Here is a 19,422-nt window from a genome sequence, read left to right on the forward strand (position 1 = left end):
TTTATTTGAAGTTAATTGATAAATGTGTGTAATTTATTTATTTATGTTAATAATACAGTTTTAGTAAAAGTAGTAAACCAAGAGAAAAACAAGTAAAAAATTATAGTGTGGCGAGGCCGAACACATAATACCCAACACCTGTTACAAAAATTAAAATGTGATTTAGTTATCATAATAAAACATTTAAGTTGAATTGTACCTTGCCTCAGATACTCTTAAGCCATTTATTGTTGAATCAAACTGTGGATATTTAGCAAATTTTGAAAAGCCCTATTCGGCGGGTTTATTTGTATGGGGGCTAGGTGAAATAATGTACCGATGTTAATCATTTTCAATAGGCTTCGTCTACGGTAGTATTAAAGATCATGTGCTAAATTTAATTTAATTATCTTCAAAATTGCGACCTGCAGTTGATTACAACTTTTACAAGCCCTATTCGGGGGTTCAGTTGTATGCGGGCTAGGTGAAATAGTGCAGAGTTGGGGGTAGTGCACTAAATTTGCAGTTTCACTATCACTTATAGATATTTAGTGGTGAGTTGAAAAAGTACAGCCCCACTAAGCAATAGTGGTAGTGATACAAAAAAATTTTTCACTAAAATTAATTTAGTAATAGTGAAAACCCTTTTTTTTACAGATTAGTGTATTTTTTCTCCACTTATAGGATAAAGGAAAAATATAATCATTCACTAATGTTAAAGGAACTTAAATACATATCATTATATTGAATTAATTTATACTCTTTATTACATAATTTAATACTAATATAAAATAGTAACAAAATTAAAAGACAAAAGGAAACAGTCATACAAAAAATACGGAAATTTCATCAAAATATTAATATAAAAAATTTAAAATTAATACATATTGGTACATATATTTTTCTTTAATACAATAAAAATAATAAAAATATTTTGAACATATGTATGTATTTTTAATTTGTTTGGAATATTTTTATAAACACTATTTTTTGAGGTTTTAGTGCATGTTAAAGCATTTATGTAGTTAGTGACTGTTTAACATTTGCACTATTTTATTGTAGTGCACAATTTTTATTACCACTAATGATTAGAGGTAGTGGAAAAATTTTTACTACCACTATTTTTTGTGGTATTTAAAATATGTTTCACTACCACTACACAGTGGGGCAGAATCGAAATTTTTTGGAAATAAATCTGGCATTTCTAAACGGCTGATCCGATCGGGATAAAATTTGGCGTGAGCGTAGCCAAGGAGTATTCGAGTTTAGGTTTTGAAGATGAACCCTGCAGATGCCCCAGGGACGGCGCTGTGGCGGCTCAAAATAGGGTACCTACGACATGTAAAATTTTTAAACTCGTGCCAGTTTTTGTTTTTTACCCAAATACAAAGATTTTTATATTTTCTGAAAGCGCTCGACGAGGTCTTGAAAAACATGCTTGGACATACTACTTATCTCTTATAGTATCCGAGTTATAGGCATTTAAAAATTTAGTGATACAAAATTTACCATACCTTGGTCCGCTTTTTTTTTGAATACCGGGCGTAATTTTGGACCAAATGGGCTCAATTTTTAGTTAGACAACAAAATTTCCAATAATATACAAAAAATTTTAGATCAATATCATTTACAGATCCAAAAATATACGTTTTTTAATTTAAAAATTCAAAAAAATTTAGATTTTTGCCGTTTTTTTGCCAAAAATGTGTGTTAACTCTTTTATTAATAAAATAAAATTTTCTTTAAGATCATATAACAATTTTATAGTTTTCTGAAAGGTATCTTTACGCAGAACCCTATTTTTGGGAATTGCGGGATGCCCTTTGACCTTTTCAATTTTTTTTTTGTTGCATTTTCTTATTTGAAATGAAAAATTTAACAAAAAGATTTTGTCATACATTTGTTAAATTTCTAAAACTATGATTTATATCAAAATTTTAATAGGGTCGCAGATAGCTACAACAATTTAGTCCATATTTATCCCTTATTATCTTTTTTTAGTTAGATATGGAAATTCTCGACCCTTTACAAAAAATTTCAACCCAATATCTCAATTACATTCAAAAATAAGTTCATTTAAACCTGTATCCTTTAATTTCATATTTTAGTATTAAATATGACAGAACATATTTAAATCTCATATTTACGTATTTTCTATTTGTTTGCTTATCCTTATAATTGAAAGGTCCTATTATGCTTAAATTTTCAGAAATTTATAACTATTTTTTACCTAAATTTTTTCGACAGATCATTTCGTTGTTTCGTTTATGATCATGTAGGTAAAAATATACAGGTAATGATAATTTCGATTCATTCATTAATAAGAAATATCAATGACTGAACTACAGGTTATAGTAATATAGTCCTAAATGTTAATAGGTAGACAATTCGTAATTTTTTACTTTGGAAAACCTGTATCGGAAATGACAAGAATTGGTATATAAGTAAACTTCTCAGATTTTAAGTACCATATTTAATAAATCTACAATGAAGATTGCATTAAAGTACGAAGAGTTGTGTTCCGTTTAATGGAGTGTATCTTCAAAAGGGCCAGAAAAAATTGAAGACATTTCAAATTATATAAAAACTACATATAGTACAAAAGTAGACAAAACATATCAAAAATTTTAATTTTTTTGATGTAAAAAGTAAGTCTGTGGATGGAAATCAAAAGAAATTTCGATTAAAATTTTGTAGTTGGATGGAAACTACTACGGAAATCTCAACTTACAACACATCAAAAAACAAGTAGGAAAGTATAGTCGGGCATGGCCGACCATATGATATCCTACACCATACAATTTTTACTTTTATAAAATTTTTATTTTTTGTAATGAAACTTTTATGTTGAATATTACCATAATTCAAAATATTTAAGCCATTTATTGATAAAAAACTAAAATTTCTAAATGAGGCCGATCCTTACGAAAATCTGCAGTATCATTTATACTTATATAAAACTTATTTGTGCCAATTTTTAGAGAGATAGCAGTATATTTGACGTAATTATAGCATAAAAAGTTCAAATCGGGAGGTACGGTTGTATGGGGGCTAGGTGAAATAATGGACCGATTTCAACCATTTTCAATAGGCTTCGTCCTTGTGCCAAAAAACAGGCTTGGTCCAAATTTCATCAAATTATCTTGAAAATTGCGGCCTGTACCTTGCGCACAAGGTTTATATGGACAGCCAGCCAGCCGGACAGATGGACGGACGGACGGACATGTCTTAATCGACTCAAAAAATGATTCTGAATCGATCGGTATACTTTAAGGTGGGTATTGGACCAATATTTTTGTATGTTGCAAACATCAGCACAAACGTATAATACCCTCCCCACTATAGTGGTGTAGGGTATAAAAAAAAAAACGAAATGCTGAAAAAGGAAAACCAACATATGGATGCCATACATATTGCAAACATTCTTTCTAATGCATCACCAAAACGACTTAAGCGAATTGTGGAAAGTATACCAACTCCAACATCACAATCAAATTTTACTGAAGAGAAAGCAATAGCGCTTATGTTGGAACAGGGTCTCAGTCGAAATAAGTACCAAATATTAAGCAAAGCTCTGCATGAAAAAGGACACAATATATTACCATCATACAAGGCGATCCAGGAAAAAAAACAAACTATCCTACCATTACCTATTGCTGTTAATGATGTGGAAGCTTGTATTGATATATCATCTTTGCTCGAAAACACAGCATCAAAAATTGTGTCAGACTTTTCAGAAGACCAACTAAGGAAAATTCATAACTGTGATGTTGTCTTAATGTGTAAGTGGGAATGTGACGGTTTATCAGCACTTCCAGAATAGAAACAAGCTTGTGGAAGTCGGACATTAGCAGACTACAAAAGTGTATTTATGTCATCATTAGTGCCATTACGAATTCGTTCATATTCTCTTAATCCATCATCGTCAAGCATCGGAAATTCATTTGAAGATATATGGATCAATACAACTCCGGGTTCAAAAAATTTTTGTAGTAAAGGAGTCAAAGAAAACAACAAAAGATTTAGTGGAATATATTAAAGTTGAAATAAGTGCACTGGAGCCCATTTGCATAAAAATAAAGGAATTCTCTATTATCGTATCATATCAGGTAAGCTTAACAATGATTGATGGAAAGGTCATCAATGCCATAACAGAAACTTCTTCCTTCTGGAGATGCTCAATATGTAACGAGAAAAAGTCGCAATTCTCAAATATAAACAAAAGCCGAAGTATTAATGAAGAAGTCCTGTCTTTCGGAATTTCACCACTTCATGCCAGAATACCATTTTTGCATTACTTTTTACACATAGCATACGACCTCAAATATCGAAGTGTGCCAGAGAATTTTACTAAATCAACAAAAAATAATGAAGAATTGAAAGAACTGAGAGCTGCGGAAAAAAGCAGAATCCAAGAAGAATTTAAAGTTCAGGTGGGATTAAACATCGACAAACCTCTTCCAAGTTGCGGTAGTGCAAATGCCGGTAATACGGCGAGAAGGTTTTTTCGTGATTTTGAAATTACTTCAAAATAACTGGAATCGGCAAGGAGTTGCTTCGAAGAGTTAACACTATTTTAATGGCACTGAATAGTAAACATAAAATTAATGGAAATCAATTTAGGGAATATACATCTGAAATTTCTAAATTTCTACTTGTATCTCTGTATCCATGGATAACAGTACAAAAATTATTGTGTCATGGTCAGTCAAATAATAATTGAATCGAATATTCCTCCATTCGGAGAGTTAACAAAAGAAGCCCAGGAAGCGAGGAATCGAGATTTTAAGCATGTTCAACTATTCAGCTCAAGAAAATGCTCCAGGCAATCACAGAATAAAGATATTTTTAATAGTTTCCTTCTATCTTCTGATCCTGTTCTTTCAACTATGACTTACTTTTTACATCAAAAAAATTAAAATTTTTGATATGTTTTGTCTACTTTTGTACTATATGTAGTTTTTATATAATTTGAAATGTCTTCAATTTTGTCTGGCCCTTTTGAAGATACACTCCATTAAACGGAACACAACTCTTCGTACTTTAATGCAATCTTCATTGTAGATTTATTAAATATGGTACTTAAAATCTGAGAAGTTTACTTATATACCAATTCTTGTCATTTCCGATACAGGTTTTCCAAAGTAAAAAATTACGAATTGTCTACCTATTAACATTTAGGACTATATTACTATAACCTGTAGTTCAGTCATTGATATTTCTTATTAATGAATGAATCGAAATTATCATTACCTGTATATTTTTACCTACATGATCATAAACGAAACAACGAAATGATCTGTCGAAAAAATTTAGGTAAAAAATAGTTATAAATTTCTGAAAATTTAAGCATAATCCTTTACAAAAAATTTCAAGCCAATATCTCAATTACATTCAAAAATATGTTCATTTAAACCTGTGTCCTTTAATTTCATCTTTTTCATATTTTAGTATTAGGTATGACTGAACAAACATTTGGTGTTGAATAAAAAATTTTAACAATTTTTAAAAATTATTTTATTAAAGACTATAACATTGTATATACAATAAAAAGATTATAATTTTATTATGAGCAACGCACAACAACACCTAAATCACCCCACACAAATTAAAATTTTGATATAAATCATAGTTTTAGAAATTTAAGAAATATAATATATAATATATGACAAAATCTTTATTTATGAACAAAACTCAATGAAATTTTCATCGCTTGTTAAATTTGTCATTTCAAATAAGAAAATGCAAAAAAAAATTGAAAAGGTCAAAGGCCATCCCGCAATTCCCAAAAATAGGAATGAAAATCCCAAAAATTGGATTTTTACTTTTTTGCCCATATGGTCCACATTTCTTTCAAGGCTGGGAAAATACTTTTGGAGTAAATATAAAACATATTGAGGTTTCCAAAACTGCTTTCAGTTTTTTGATCCCAGCTTTGGGATTTTAGAACATGACGCCCAAAGTTGAAGTTTTGATAAAAAATTGGTCATATTCGGAAGGACGCAGTGGCAACATTTTCTAAAAATAGGACAAGCTTTTTACGCCAAAGGGTTCTGCGTAAAGATACCTTTTAGAAAACTATAAAATTGTTATATGATCTTAAAGAAAATTTTATTTTATTAATAAAAGAGTTAAGACACATTTTGGGCAAAAAAAACGGCAAAAATCTAAAATTTTTTGAATTTTTAAATTAAAAAACGTATATTTTTGGATCTGTAAATGATATTGATCTGAAATTTTTTGTATATTATTGGAAATTTTGTTGTCTAACTAACAAGAAAAAATTGAGTCCATTTGGTCCAAAATTACGCCCGGTATTCTAAAAAAAGGCGGACCAAGGTATGGTAAATTTTGTATCACTAAATTTTTAAATGCCTACAACTCGGATACTATAAGAGCGCTTTCAGAAAATATAAAAATCTTTGTATTTGGGTGAAAAAATGGCACGAGTTTAAAAATTTTACATGCCCTACAACACAGCGGATGCCCTGGGACATCTGCAGGGTTCATCTTCAAAACTTAACCTCGAATACTCCTTGGCTACGCTCACGCCAAATTTTATCCTGATCGGATCAGCCGTTTAGAAATACCAGATTTTTTTCCAAAAAATTTCGATTCTGCCCCAGAGTGCACTATATTTTTAGTGGTAGTCAAAATATGTTTCACTATCACTATAGTGATAAAAAATAGTAGGATTTAATGGAAACCTTAGTGCACTAAATATTTAATGTACTACCCCCAACTCTGAAATACTGAACCGATCTTAACCATTTTCAGTAGGATTCGTCCCTGGGACAATAGAAGATCACGTACTATTATAATTCATTGAATTATCTTCAAAATTTCTACATGCAGTTTGATTGCAAGGTTTATATGGACTGACAGCCGGCCGGACATAGCTAAATCGACTAGGTAGGTTATAAAAAGCTTAAGAAATGTTTATATTTATTACCCTTCCCTTCGTGAGAAGGGTATATATTATGGTATTAAATTATTCGGGTTTTTGTTTTATTCCGTTTATTCGACAATAATTATTTGAGGTTTTACGTCAGCCGGTTAATAATCTGATAATTAAAAATTATTCGGTTATTCGAATAAAAGGAAACTAGATGTTATATTGCTTTTAACAATAATTTTCTTCAAATACACCCTGTAACAATTTTAAATAAAGGAAAAGTTGAAAAGCATTTGAAAATAGATTCCACTTATAGAATTGCATACTCCGATTTTTATGTCCTTATAAAAGGATTTAAAAGTTAAAAGGACTACAAACGAATATTTAAAATATTTATATGTATTTTATAATGCTAGTATTGGTATTAAATGAAAGCTGGGAATCTGTATATTCTATCTATATTATTTATCTTTCTAACTTAGAGAAAAAAAGAAAAACAAATTAAATTTAAAAAGGTTTCACTTTCGACTTAAAAACTTTTAACTACTTTTTAGTGACAAATTTTCTTTAAGATTTCCAATTCTTTCTTGATGATTCGAAATAAATTATATTATTTCGATGCAGAGGAACTCAGCTTCATTTTAAATTAATATTAATACCAACTATTTAATATAAATTTGGAATTCCATCTTTTGAAATTGGATGTCTTTTAAACTTTAAAGTCATTTTACAGGAGCATAAGAGCTGATTATGAAAAACTGAGTACACATAGTTAATACTAATGGTCCACAGTTTCCTGTACGCACAGATTTTTTCATGTTTGATTATTTTATTTCTATCATTTATTTTATTTCTATTATTTTCACTCCTATCACTTCAATTCTTTGTTTAGTTTTTTATCAAATACTAGAAATTATTACTATTTATGTGAAATGTGTTTTTAAGATTTTCAATGAGTTCTAGAATTTATACATTCTATTGAACACTAGTTCAACTATAACTGTTGCTGAAAACTTATTAGAAATACTTAAGAACACAACAATGTTCCCAAAAAAAGTGGTATTTTTCAACCAAGCGATAATTATTTCCATGATTTCTTTGCAAAAATCATTAAATATACTTTCTTTATTATCGAAAATTGATTAAGAAAAGAAGAAAATTTATTATAAAAATATTAAATTTTGTAGAAAATACATAGTAAATTTCATAGAAATTATTCGGTTTATTGGTTATTAGAAATCTGACAATTTCAATTTATTCGAACGATTGGAATAAATTAAAATTGTCAGATTTCAAATAACCAACAAACCGAATAATTTTTATCAATTAACCGATTAAGAAAAACTCACTATTTTGCAGTAAAATTACTATGTATTTTCTACAAAATTTAATATTTTTATAATAAATTTTCTTCTTTTCTTAATCAATTTTCGATAATAAAGAAAATATATTTAATGATTTTTGCAAAGAAATCATGGAAATAATTATCGCTTGGTTGAAAAATACCACTTTTTTTGGGAACATTGTTGTGTTCTTAAGTATTTCTAATAAGTTTTCAGCAACAGTTATAGTTGAACTAGTGTTCAATAGAATGTATAAATTCTAGAACTCATTGAAAATCTTAAAAACACATTTCACATAAATAGTAATAATTTCTAGTTTTTGATAAAAAACTAAACAAAGAATTGAAGTGATAGAAGTGAAAATAATAGAAATAAAATAAATGATAGAAATAAAATAATCAAACATGAAAAAATCTGTGCGTACAGGAAACTGTGGACCATTAGTATTAACTATGTGTACTCAGTTTTTCATAATCAGCTCTTATGCTCCTGTAAAATGACTTTAAAGTTTAAAAGACATCCAATTTCAAAAGATGGAATTCCAAATTTATATTAAAAAGTTGGTATTAATATTAATTTAAAATGAAGCTGAGTTCCTCTGCATCGAAATAATATAATTTATTTCGAATCATCAAGAAAGAATTGGAAATCTTAAAGAAAATTTGTCACTAAAAAGTAGTTAAAAGTTTTTAAGTCGAAAGTGAAACCTTTTTAAATTTAATTTGTTTTTCTTTTTTTCTCTAAGTTAGAAAGATAAATAATATAGATAGAATATACAGATTCCCAGCTTTCATTTAATACCAATACTAGCATTATAAAATACATATAAATATTTTAAATATTCGTTTGTAGTCCTTTAAACTTTTAAATCCTTTTATAAGGACATAAAAATCGGAGTATGCAATTCTATAAGTGGAATCTATTTTCAAATGCTTTTCAACTTTTCCTTTATTTAAAATTGTTACAGGGTGTATTTGAAGAAAATTATTGTTAAAAGCAATAATAACATCTAGTTTCCTTTTATTCGAATAACCGAATAATTTTTAATTATCCGATTATTAACCGGCTGACGTAAAACCTCAAATAATTATTGTCGAATAAACGGAATAAAACAAAAACCCGAATAATTTAATACCATAATATATACCCTTCTCACGAAGGGAAGGGTAATAAATATAAACATTTCTTAAGCTTTTTATAACCTACCTAGTCGATTTAGCTATGTCCGGCCGGCTGTCAGTCCATATAAACCTTGCAATCAAACTGCATGTAGAAATTTTGAAGATAATTCAATGAATTATAATAGTACGTGATCTTCTATTGTCCCAGGGACGAATCCTACTGAAAATGGTTAAGATCGGTTCAGTATTTCAGAGTTGGGGGTAGTACATTAAATATTTAGTGCACTAAGGTTTCCATTAAATCCTACTATTTTTTATCACTATAGTGATAGTGAAACATATTTTGACTACCACTAAAAATATAGTGCACTCTGGGGCAGAATCGAAATTTTTTGGAAAAAAATCTGGTATTTCTAAACGGCTGATCCGATCAGGATAAAATTTGGCGTGAGCGTAGCCAAGGAGTATTCGAGGTTAAGTTTTGAAGATGAACCCTGCAGATGTCCCAGGGCATCCGCTGTGTTGTAGGGCATGTAAAAATTTTAAACTCGTGCCATTTTTTCACCCAAATACAAAGATTTTTATATTTTCTGAAAGCGCTCTTATAGTATCCGAGTTGTAGGCATTTAAAAATTTAGTGATACAAAAATTTACCATACCTTGGTCCGCCTTTTTTTAGAATACCGGGCGTAATTTGGACCAAATGGACTCAATTTTTTCTTGTTAGTTAGACAACAAAATTTCCAATAATATACAAAAAATTTCAGATCAATATCATTTACAGATCCAAAAATATACTTTTTTAATTTAAAAATTCAAAAATTTTAGATTTTTGCCGTTTTTTTTTGCCCAAAATGTGTCTTAACTCTTTATTTAATAAAATAAAATTTTCTTTAAGATCATATAACAATTTTATAGTTTTCTAAAAGGTATCTTTACGCAGAACCCTTTGGCGTAAAAAGCTTGTCCTATTTTTAGAAAATGTTGCCACTGCGTCCTTCCGAATATGACCAATTTTTTATCAAAACTTCAACTTTGGGCGTCATGTTCTAAAATCCCAAAGCTGGGATCAAAAAACTGAAAGCAGTTTTGAAACCTCAATATGTTTTATATTTACTCCAAAAGTATTTTCCCAGCCTTGAAAGAAATGTGGACCATATGGGCAAAAAAGTAAAAATCCAATTTTTGGGATTTTCATTCCTATTTTTGGGAATTGCGGATGGCCTTTGACCTTTTCAATTTTTTTTTGCATTTTCTTATTTGAAATGACAAATTTAACAAGCGATGAAAATTTCATTGAGTTTTGTTCATAAATAAAGATTTTGTCATATATTATATATTATATTTCTTAAATTTCTAAAACTATGATTTATATCAAAATTTTAATTTGTGTGGGGTGATTTAGGTGTTGTTGTGCGTTGCTCATAATAAAATTATAATCTTTTTATTGTATATACAATGTTATAGTCTTTAATAAAATAATTTTTAAAAATTGTTAAAATTTTTTATTCAACACCAAATGTTTGTTCAGTCATACCTAATACTAAAATATGAAAAAGATGAAATTAAAGGACACAGGTTTAAATGAACATATTTTTGAATGTAATTGAGATATTGGCTTGAAATTTTTTGTAAAGGGTCGAGAATTTCCATATCTAACTAAAAAATGATATTAAGGGACTAAATTGTTGTAGCTATCTGCGACCCTATTAAAATTTTGATATAAATCATAGTTTTAGAAATTTAAGAAATATAATATATAATATATGACAAAATCTTTATTTATGAACAAAACTCAATATATATATATATATATATATATATATATATATATATATATATATATATATAATATATATATATATATATATATAAATATATTTATGAACAAAACTCAATATATATATATATAATATATATATATATATATATATATATATAAATATATAATATATATATATATATATATATATATATAATATATATATATATATATAGTGTATTCAAACGATTAATCACAGTAACGTTAAAATTCATTTAAAATAAGAATTATTATAAAAAGTTTTTGAATTGTTTTTTATTATTGTGGTTCATAAATAAATTAAAAAAAGTTCATTGTCGATTTTTAAATTTCCTTATCTCACTTGTGTATTTTTTACAATTGTAAAATTCACAACTGTCTCATTATTTTCTGTTGTAAAATTATGTTTATTATTCAAAAAAGTGCATAAGAAAAGAAATTTAATTTAGTTTACATTTTTTCAATTCACTTAAATAATTGCAATAATAATGCTTCCGTTGCGACAAATATTAAATTTATTTCAAAAAACTCCAGTATAAACAAGTAAGAGTGCTATATTTGGCTGTGCCGAATCTTATATACCCTTCACCATAGTGTATTTTAAACATCTTTTATAAATTTTAAATTTTTTTCCGACTACATTATTATTACATCAAAAGCTAAACAAAAAGAACAACAACGCTAAACGAAATAAAACACAAAATACACAAGGCATCTAAACGATTGGCGGCCAAACATGCCCTTGCGGGCAATGTGTTATTATACACACGCAATACAAATATTTTCAGCAACAAAACAAACTATACACAAAACAAAAACAATTTAATTTAGTTACTCTCTCTTATGAAATGATACACAGAGAATATTTTTAAAAGTCATTAGAAATTAACGTATGAATACTTTTTATAGAAGATCTATTAGACATACATATTTATAATTATATTTTTTTTTTTTTGTTCAAACAATTAATCGCTTAAATTGTAACGATTAAACGATCGACTTAATCATTTGAGTACCTATTAGATACATTTAATACATACACAAACTATATACCTATATCAATACCTACATATGTACATACATACATCAATACATTTTTACATCAAAATGTGCATCCATACATACTTTTATCAACAGATACATACAACAATACACCATTCCTTCCGTTATTCATTTATAATACTAATAATAAAAATAACACAAATATGTACAAACGTAAAATTTTTGTCAATGCAAAGCACACATATTTTCATTTATGTTCTCTTTATATTTTGCACTACAACATATGCGTTTTAAACATTCTCTTTCTGGCCACCACGGATCAAACCCACAGACATCTAAACATACATAACGAAAAACACAGAAAAACAAAAATAACAACGCAATGACGCCAACAGCATCCAAACCAAGGGTGCAAAGTGCATAAGAAAAGAAATTTAATTTAGTTTACATTTTTTCAATTCACTTAAATAATTGCAATAATAATGCTTCCGTTGCGACAAATATTAAATTTATTTCAAAAAACTCCAGTATAAACAAGTAAGAGTGCTATATTTGGCTGTGCCGAATCTTATATACCCTTCACCATAGTGTATTTTAAACATCTTTTATAAATTTTAAATTTTTTTCCGACTACATTATTATTACATCAAAAGCTAAACAAAAAGAACAACAACGCTAAACGAAATAAAACACAAAATACACAAGGCATCTAAACGATTGGCGGCCAAACATGCCCTTGCGGGCAATGTGTTATTATACACACGCAATACAAATATTTTCAGCAACAAAACAAACTATACACAAAACAAAAACAATTTAATTTAGTTACTCTCTTTATGAAATGATACACAGAGAATATTTTTAAAAGTCATTAGAAATTAACGTATGAATACTTTTTATAGAAGATCTATTAGACATACATATTTATAATTATTTATTTTTTTTTGTTCAAACAATTAATCGCTTAAATTGTAACGATTAAACGATCGACTTTTAATCATTTGAGTACCTATTAGATACATTTAATACATACACAAACTATATACCTATATCAATACCTACATATGTACATACATACATCAATACATTTTTACATCAAAATGTGCATCCATACATACTTTTATCAACAGATACATACAACAATACATACATTCCTTCCGTTATTCATTTATAATACTAATAATAAAAATAACACAAATATGTACAAACGTAAAATTTTGTTCAATGCAAAGCACACATATTTTCATTTATGTTCTCTTTTATATTTTGCACTACAACATATGCGTTTTAAACATTCTCTTTCTGGCCACCACGGATCTAAACCAACAGACATCTAAACATACATAACGAAAAACACAGAAAAACAAAAATAACAACGCAATGACGCCAACAGCATCCAAACCAAGGGTGCCCAAGCCCTTTGCGCTTGGTACTCTTTTGTTTTTGTAAATGATCTTAGCTATAGATAGTGTGTTTTCTATACACTTATATGCGCTTAATACTAGCAATACGTTGTTGTTGTTCTTAACAGTATACAAGCAAGAGTAAAACTACAACACTTTCGTATTCATTGCTGGTAAACACTGACGAGACGTAGATTTTGTTTTTGTTTATCGTAAAAAAATTGTTTTAAAAAGCACTTGGAAAAAATTTGTGTTAGTTTTAAATTTCAAACTTACATTATTCGCATAAAAATTATTGTACAATAACTCACAATCTACTCTCATATAATTGAAAACGTTTTAAATACTTTTTTCTATTAATTAAAAAATATATTTGCAAAATAAAAGCGATAATTATTTTATTTTAACAAAAAATGCAAATCATATTTTTTGCTGTGTATTTTAGTAGAAAATACACATCTGAATAAAACCAAATACATCTACACACATACGTGTACATCTTTTTCTATATACAGTGTTGTTGTTGCTTTTATAACAATTTTTTGATGAAATTTTCAGAGGTTGTCTCGGATTTTTGCTCATATCTCTGTTATTTACCAACCGATTTTGCTGATTTTAAATAGCGATCTTCTCGAAAGCATGTCTAATAGAATTATTGAAGATTCGGATCTCGCCGATATCTGGGGTCCTCTAAAAACTGATTTCAACAGACAGACGGACATGGCTTGATCGACTCCGCTATCTATAAGGATCCAGAATATATATACTTTATAGGGTCGGAAAATTTTATTATAGAAATTACAAACGGAATGACAAACTTATATATACCCTTCTCACGAAGGTGAAGGGTATAAAAACAGACCAAATGCTTTATTTTTTAAAGTTATCCCCATTTTTAACATACATACTGGCTGGTGTAGGGTATCATATGGTCGGCTACGCCCGACATACATTCATACTTTTTTTATATCTTTATTAAAATGAAAAGTATATTATTAAGAACAAAATTAATTTATGTTGAAAATAACAGACCATATTAATGGTCATATAAATGGCTACGAGGATCAAGTTATATTTAAATTGAAACGGTGGTTGCGAACATTTTATAATAAAACAAGTTAGAGTGCTATATTCGGCTGAGCCGGATCTTAAATACCCTCCACCAACTACTTTTATATTAATACTTTTTTAATGGATCAAATATTTGTAGAAACGAGTTTTCTCACGGTTAAAGCTAAATTTCTGTACATAAAATCTATATTTCAGACAAATTTTGTATTTATATCGTAACTTAGTAACAAGTAATTTGTGTTTAAGGGATTTTCTAAAGGGAGCTATGACCAAGGATGGACCGATCGAGAAAAAAATTTAAATAACATCAGAAATAATAATATTTGTATGCATATGAGCAATACTTATAGCAAATTTTATATCGATATCTTAATTTAGTAATGAGCTATGCGCGTTTAACTGATTTTCGGGAGGCGACCTTGTATTTGAGCTGTGACCAATTATGGATCAATCCCAAAAAAATTTCATGATAATATTTCTGTATATAAGAGCAATACTTGTACCAAATTTTTTATCGATATCTTAATTTAATAATGAGTTACGCGCGTTTAAGTGATTTTCGGGAGGGGATGTTGTTTTGGAGCTATGACCGATCGAAAAAACCTTTCACAATAATATTTGTATGCATATGAGCAATACGTATACCAAATTTTATACTGATATCATAATTTAGTAATAATAATATTTATATGTATATGAGCAATACGTATAACAAATTTTATATCGATATCTTAATTTAGTAATGAGTTATGTGCGTTTAAGTGATTTTGGGGAGGGGACCTTGTATGGGAGCTATGACCAATTGTGGATCGATCGGAAAAAATTTTATAATAATATTTCTTTACATGAGAGCAATACTTGTACCCAATTTTATATCTATATCTTAATTTTGTAATGAATTATGTGCGTTTAAAGATTTTCGGGAGGGGACCTTGTATGGGACCTATGTCCAATTATGGACCGATCCAGAAAATTTTTGCTCTGAATGAATTCTATTGATATAGGATTTTAATCTGTGAAATTGTGTAAAGATATCGACATCGGAAGTTATTAACAAAAAACCAATTTTCCGGGAATATGTACTTTTGTATGGGAGGTATATGAAATTGTGGATCATCCTGGCGATTTTCTGCAAAGATGAAGCTCTTTCGTAGAAACGAATGTATGATGATTTTTATGGAATTATCTTGCATGGTTTTCGTGAAAATTACATCAGAATGCGTAAAAAATGCTTATTTTTTCGAGGTTGTTTCAAATTTTGATTCATAACTTTTCCCGATGTGAACCGATTTTGTCCATTTTCAATACCAAACTGCTTAGGATAACAATAAATATTTCTTTGGCTTAGTTTTAACGTGAGCGTGTTTTACACAGACAGACGGACATAGCTTAATCGACTCGACTTTGTTGGTTCTCAGATAAATATTTCTTGGTGTTACACACGGAACGACAAACTTATATACACCCTCTATCACCACTGATGGTGGAGAGTCTAAAAATAAACAAAAATTTAATCATAATACAATTGTGAGCAACATTTCATTATTATTTTATCAACTATAACATAGTTACGTAGGGACAATATAATGATATCTTTTAATGATCATATTATTTTTCTAATTAGCAAATATTAGACATGTTTGACATAATCATAATGCCAATCATTAATGATAGTTTCAGATTATGGTTCTCTCCACTATGTTTTTTCTCTGCTTGTATGTACAAATTTATATAAGAAGTCAAATATGTATTATATAATTTTGTCGGCTAATTAAAAGTTGTTGGAAGCATTTATTATATTTAATAATATTAAATTATTAATAGAAATATAGTAAAAGAGATTAATATGATAATAGTTGTTTGAGAATTTTAGTTAAATATAATATGTTTTACTAATAATGCATTTTGGTTAAAAATTTTACTGATTACTGAAAAAAATTTTGGTATTCAGTAAGATTTGCATTACCAGTATTTTTTACTGTTTACTGAAATTTTTTTTCAGTAACCAATAAAGATATTCTGAATACTGAAAGTGAAAATTTACTAATTACTGAAATGTGTAATGAAGTAAAATTATACTGCAGTGTGCCTATGTATAATTTTTACTCCAATAGTTTCCAAGATAAACGAATATGCTTATTTAATATTTTCTAATTATGGAAGGTACCACGCCTACTGTCCTCATTCCGGCCATTTAGACCAAAAATATTATTATAGATGTCAAAGTTGTCAGTGCAAAATTTGAGGACTCTAATTGCACCAGTTTCCAAGATATACGATTTTTAATAGTTATTTAGTAAGTAGGCGTGGCACCTCGCTCATTTAAAAATAAATAGTAGCGTATTTTTTCCTCCAGGCATACAGGAGTGTTCCTGTGAATTTTAGCAAAATCGCCGTTTAGGCGGCTATTGACTTCAAACAGACATACATATATACATTCATACGCACATACATACATACATACATACATACATACATACATACATACATACAATAATATATTTTTATGATATTACAAACAAAAACATAAATTTTTTTGTAAATTAGCGTACCCGTACCTTTAAGGATATTTTTAATTGAGACAAATTAAAAATTACTCTCTCTCACTCATTATGTTACAGGAGATTTTTTACTGGCAAGTACTCGAACAGACTTAATGTTATGTCTGTTCTCTCACTCGGTTATTTGTTATTGGATTCTTTTCTCGTACTTTATAAAGATTAACAAGTAAGAGTGTTATATACCCACCATCAAACCTCGTTTGACTCAAATGAAACTCACTTATGTTGAATTTCTATACTCGTATTTTTAGGACAGTTATAAGTGTTGAAGTAATTTTGTGAAGGGAACCTATATAGGGGGGTAGGGTTAATTATGGATCGATCCTCATAAAATTTGGTAGACATAATTTGGTTCGTTTTAAATTTATTTGTGTCGAATTTCATCGCTACACTCGTATTTTTAAGCTATTAATGAGCGTTGCAATCATTTTCTGAAGGGGAATATATAGAGGGTAGGGTCAATCATGGCCGATCCTCATAAAATTTTGCATAGTGATTTTGGATCATAAGGAACTTACTTATGTCTAATCGTCATCGCTATATTCGTATTTTAAAACAACTTATGACTGTTAAATCTGCTTTTCGAGGGTCCTCTTGTATGGCTATCCGAAAACGTGAACCGATATTGCCCATTTTCAATACCAAACAAACAATAAGAAATATTTATGTGAAATTTCAACCCTCTACCTCTTTCCATTCGGACTTTATCGAGCTTTCAACAGACAGACGGACGGACGGATATGGCTAGATCGTCTTAGAATTTAATGAGGACCCAGAATATATATACTTTTGTGGGTCTATAACCAATATTACGATGTGTTACAAACGGAATGACAAAATCCCCCATCTTTTTTGATAGTGGGTATAAAAAAAAATAAAAACGTCAATCTGTCATTTGTATATTACAGAATATTTTTTCTTCAGTAAGATATATAAAACATATTCACAACATATGGTTGGTATTTGAAAAAAAAAACAAATTAAAATATTTACATATTTTATAAAAATAAAAACGCTTTAAAACAATATTAAATCCGTTTTAAACGATTATCTTACTTACCTTCACATTTTTTTGTTTCTTTGTTGAATGCAAATCCAAATTCGCAAATTTTTGAATTCAAATTAATACAACGGAAGCCACCATTAATGTTGATACAAGTTTGATGAATTTTGCAATCATGCAATTTTAGTAAACATTCATTAATATCTACACACTGAGTTGGTCGCAAAGGATCAATTTTAAATCCATTCGGACACGTTGTTTCCTTAAGAATTTGATCTTGCTCATCTTCTATATCATCTTTAGTATCAATATCGTCTTCGATGGAGACCGTTTTTTCATTAATAAGTCCCAGTTCATTATTATTTGTTCCATTGTTTGTACTGTTTGTTATTATCATTTCTGATATAGGTGTACAAGTAACCATATTATCATTTAATTTAAAGCCTGGATGACACTTGCAGACGTAAGACTCTTTAGTATTTTCGCAAATTTGTTCGCATAAGGGCAATTTTCCGCAAATGTCATCTGTAACAATATATTAAAAATCGATTTAATTAATATGTGAAATTTTCAATTAAAACAAGTTATAGTGATATTAGAAATCTTTAATTACTTACTATGTATAAACTAATTTTTATTAACATGTCGGATATTTAATGAAATTTACATTTTATAAATTTTTAAAGTTTAAATAATAAACAAAAAGATAACTAAGCTCAATTGTATACTACGATTACCTTTATGTTAGCTATAACAATGTACATATCTAAAGTCTTTTGAACACTTTTGGCAAAAATTTGTGTAGAAGAGTACGGATGGGATCGTCTAAACGCAATATATAATAAAACAATAACACATTGAGAGAGAATACGAATGGAAAATTTTACAGTCGTATGGCTCTCTTCATTTTTTGAAATGATTCAAAAAACAAGTTAGAGTGCTATATTCGTCTCAGCCGAATCATAAATACCCTCCACCAACTACATTTATATCAATACTTTTCTATAAAAATTCCAAGACTTAAAACTATTACAACTCCAAGATTTATTGAATATTACAAACGCCATTTTCTTTATATTTTAATAGCGCTTAGCGATATTTAGTAATTTGCATGTATGCATTATGATTTAAGGATTTTCAAAATACAAATACATATATAATTTTGTTATACACAAATTCATCATGCAACTAGTTAAATACGGTTGAAGCATTTTAGGGGCTGGGCCTAGTATTGGAGATATGA

General features: G+C 28.5%; 1 protein-coding gene across 1 annotated transcript in view; it reads right to left on the reverse strand.

The window, feature by feature from the left end:
• The window catches only part of LOC111686038 (fibulin-1), an 87,426-nt gene that overhangs the window by 18,419 nt on the left and 49,585 nt on the right, over window positions 1-19,422 (reverse strand). The window contains exon 3 of the mRNA XM_046946749.1: window positions 18,237-18,704. Within this exon, the coding sequence (XP_046802705.1) occupies window positions 18,237-18,704 (468 nt within the window). The remainder of the gene's footprint in view (window positions 1-18,236; window positions 18,705-19,422) is intronic.

This window comes from Lucilia cuprina, chromosome X (assembly GCF_022045245.1).
Source record: "Lucilia cuprina isolate Lc7/37 chromosome X, ASM2204524v1, whole genome shotgun sequence".
Taxonomy (NCBI): Eukaryota; Metazoa; Arthropoda; class Insecta; order Diptera; family Calliphoridae; genus Lucilia; species Lucilia cuprina.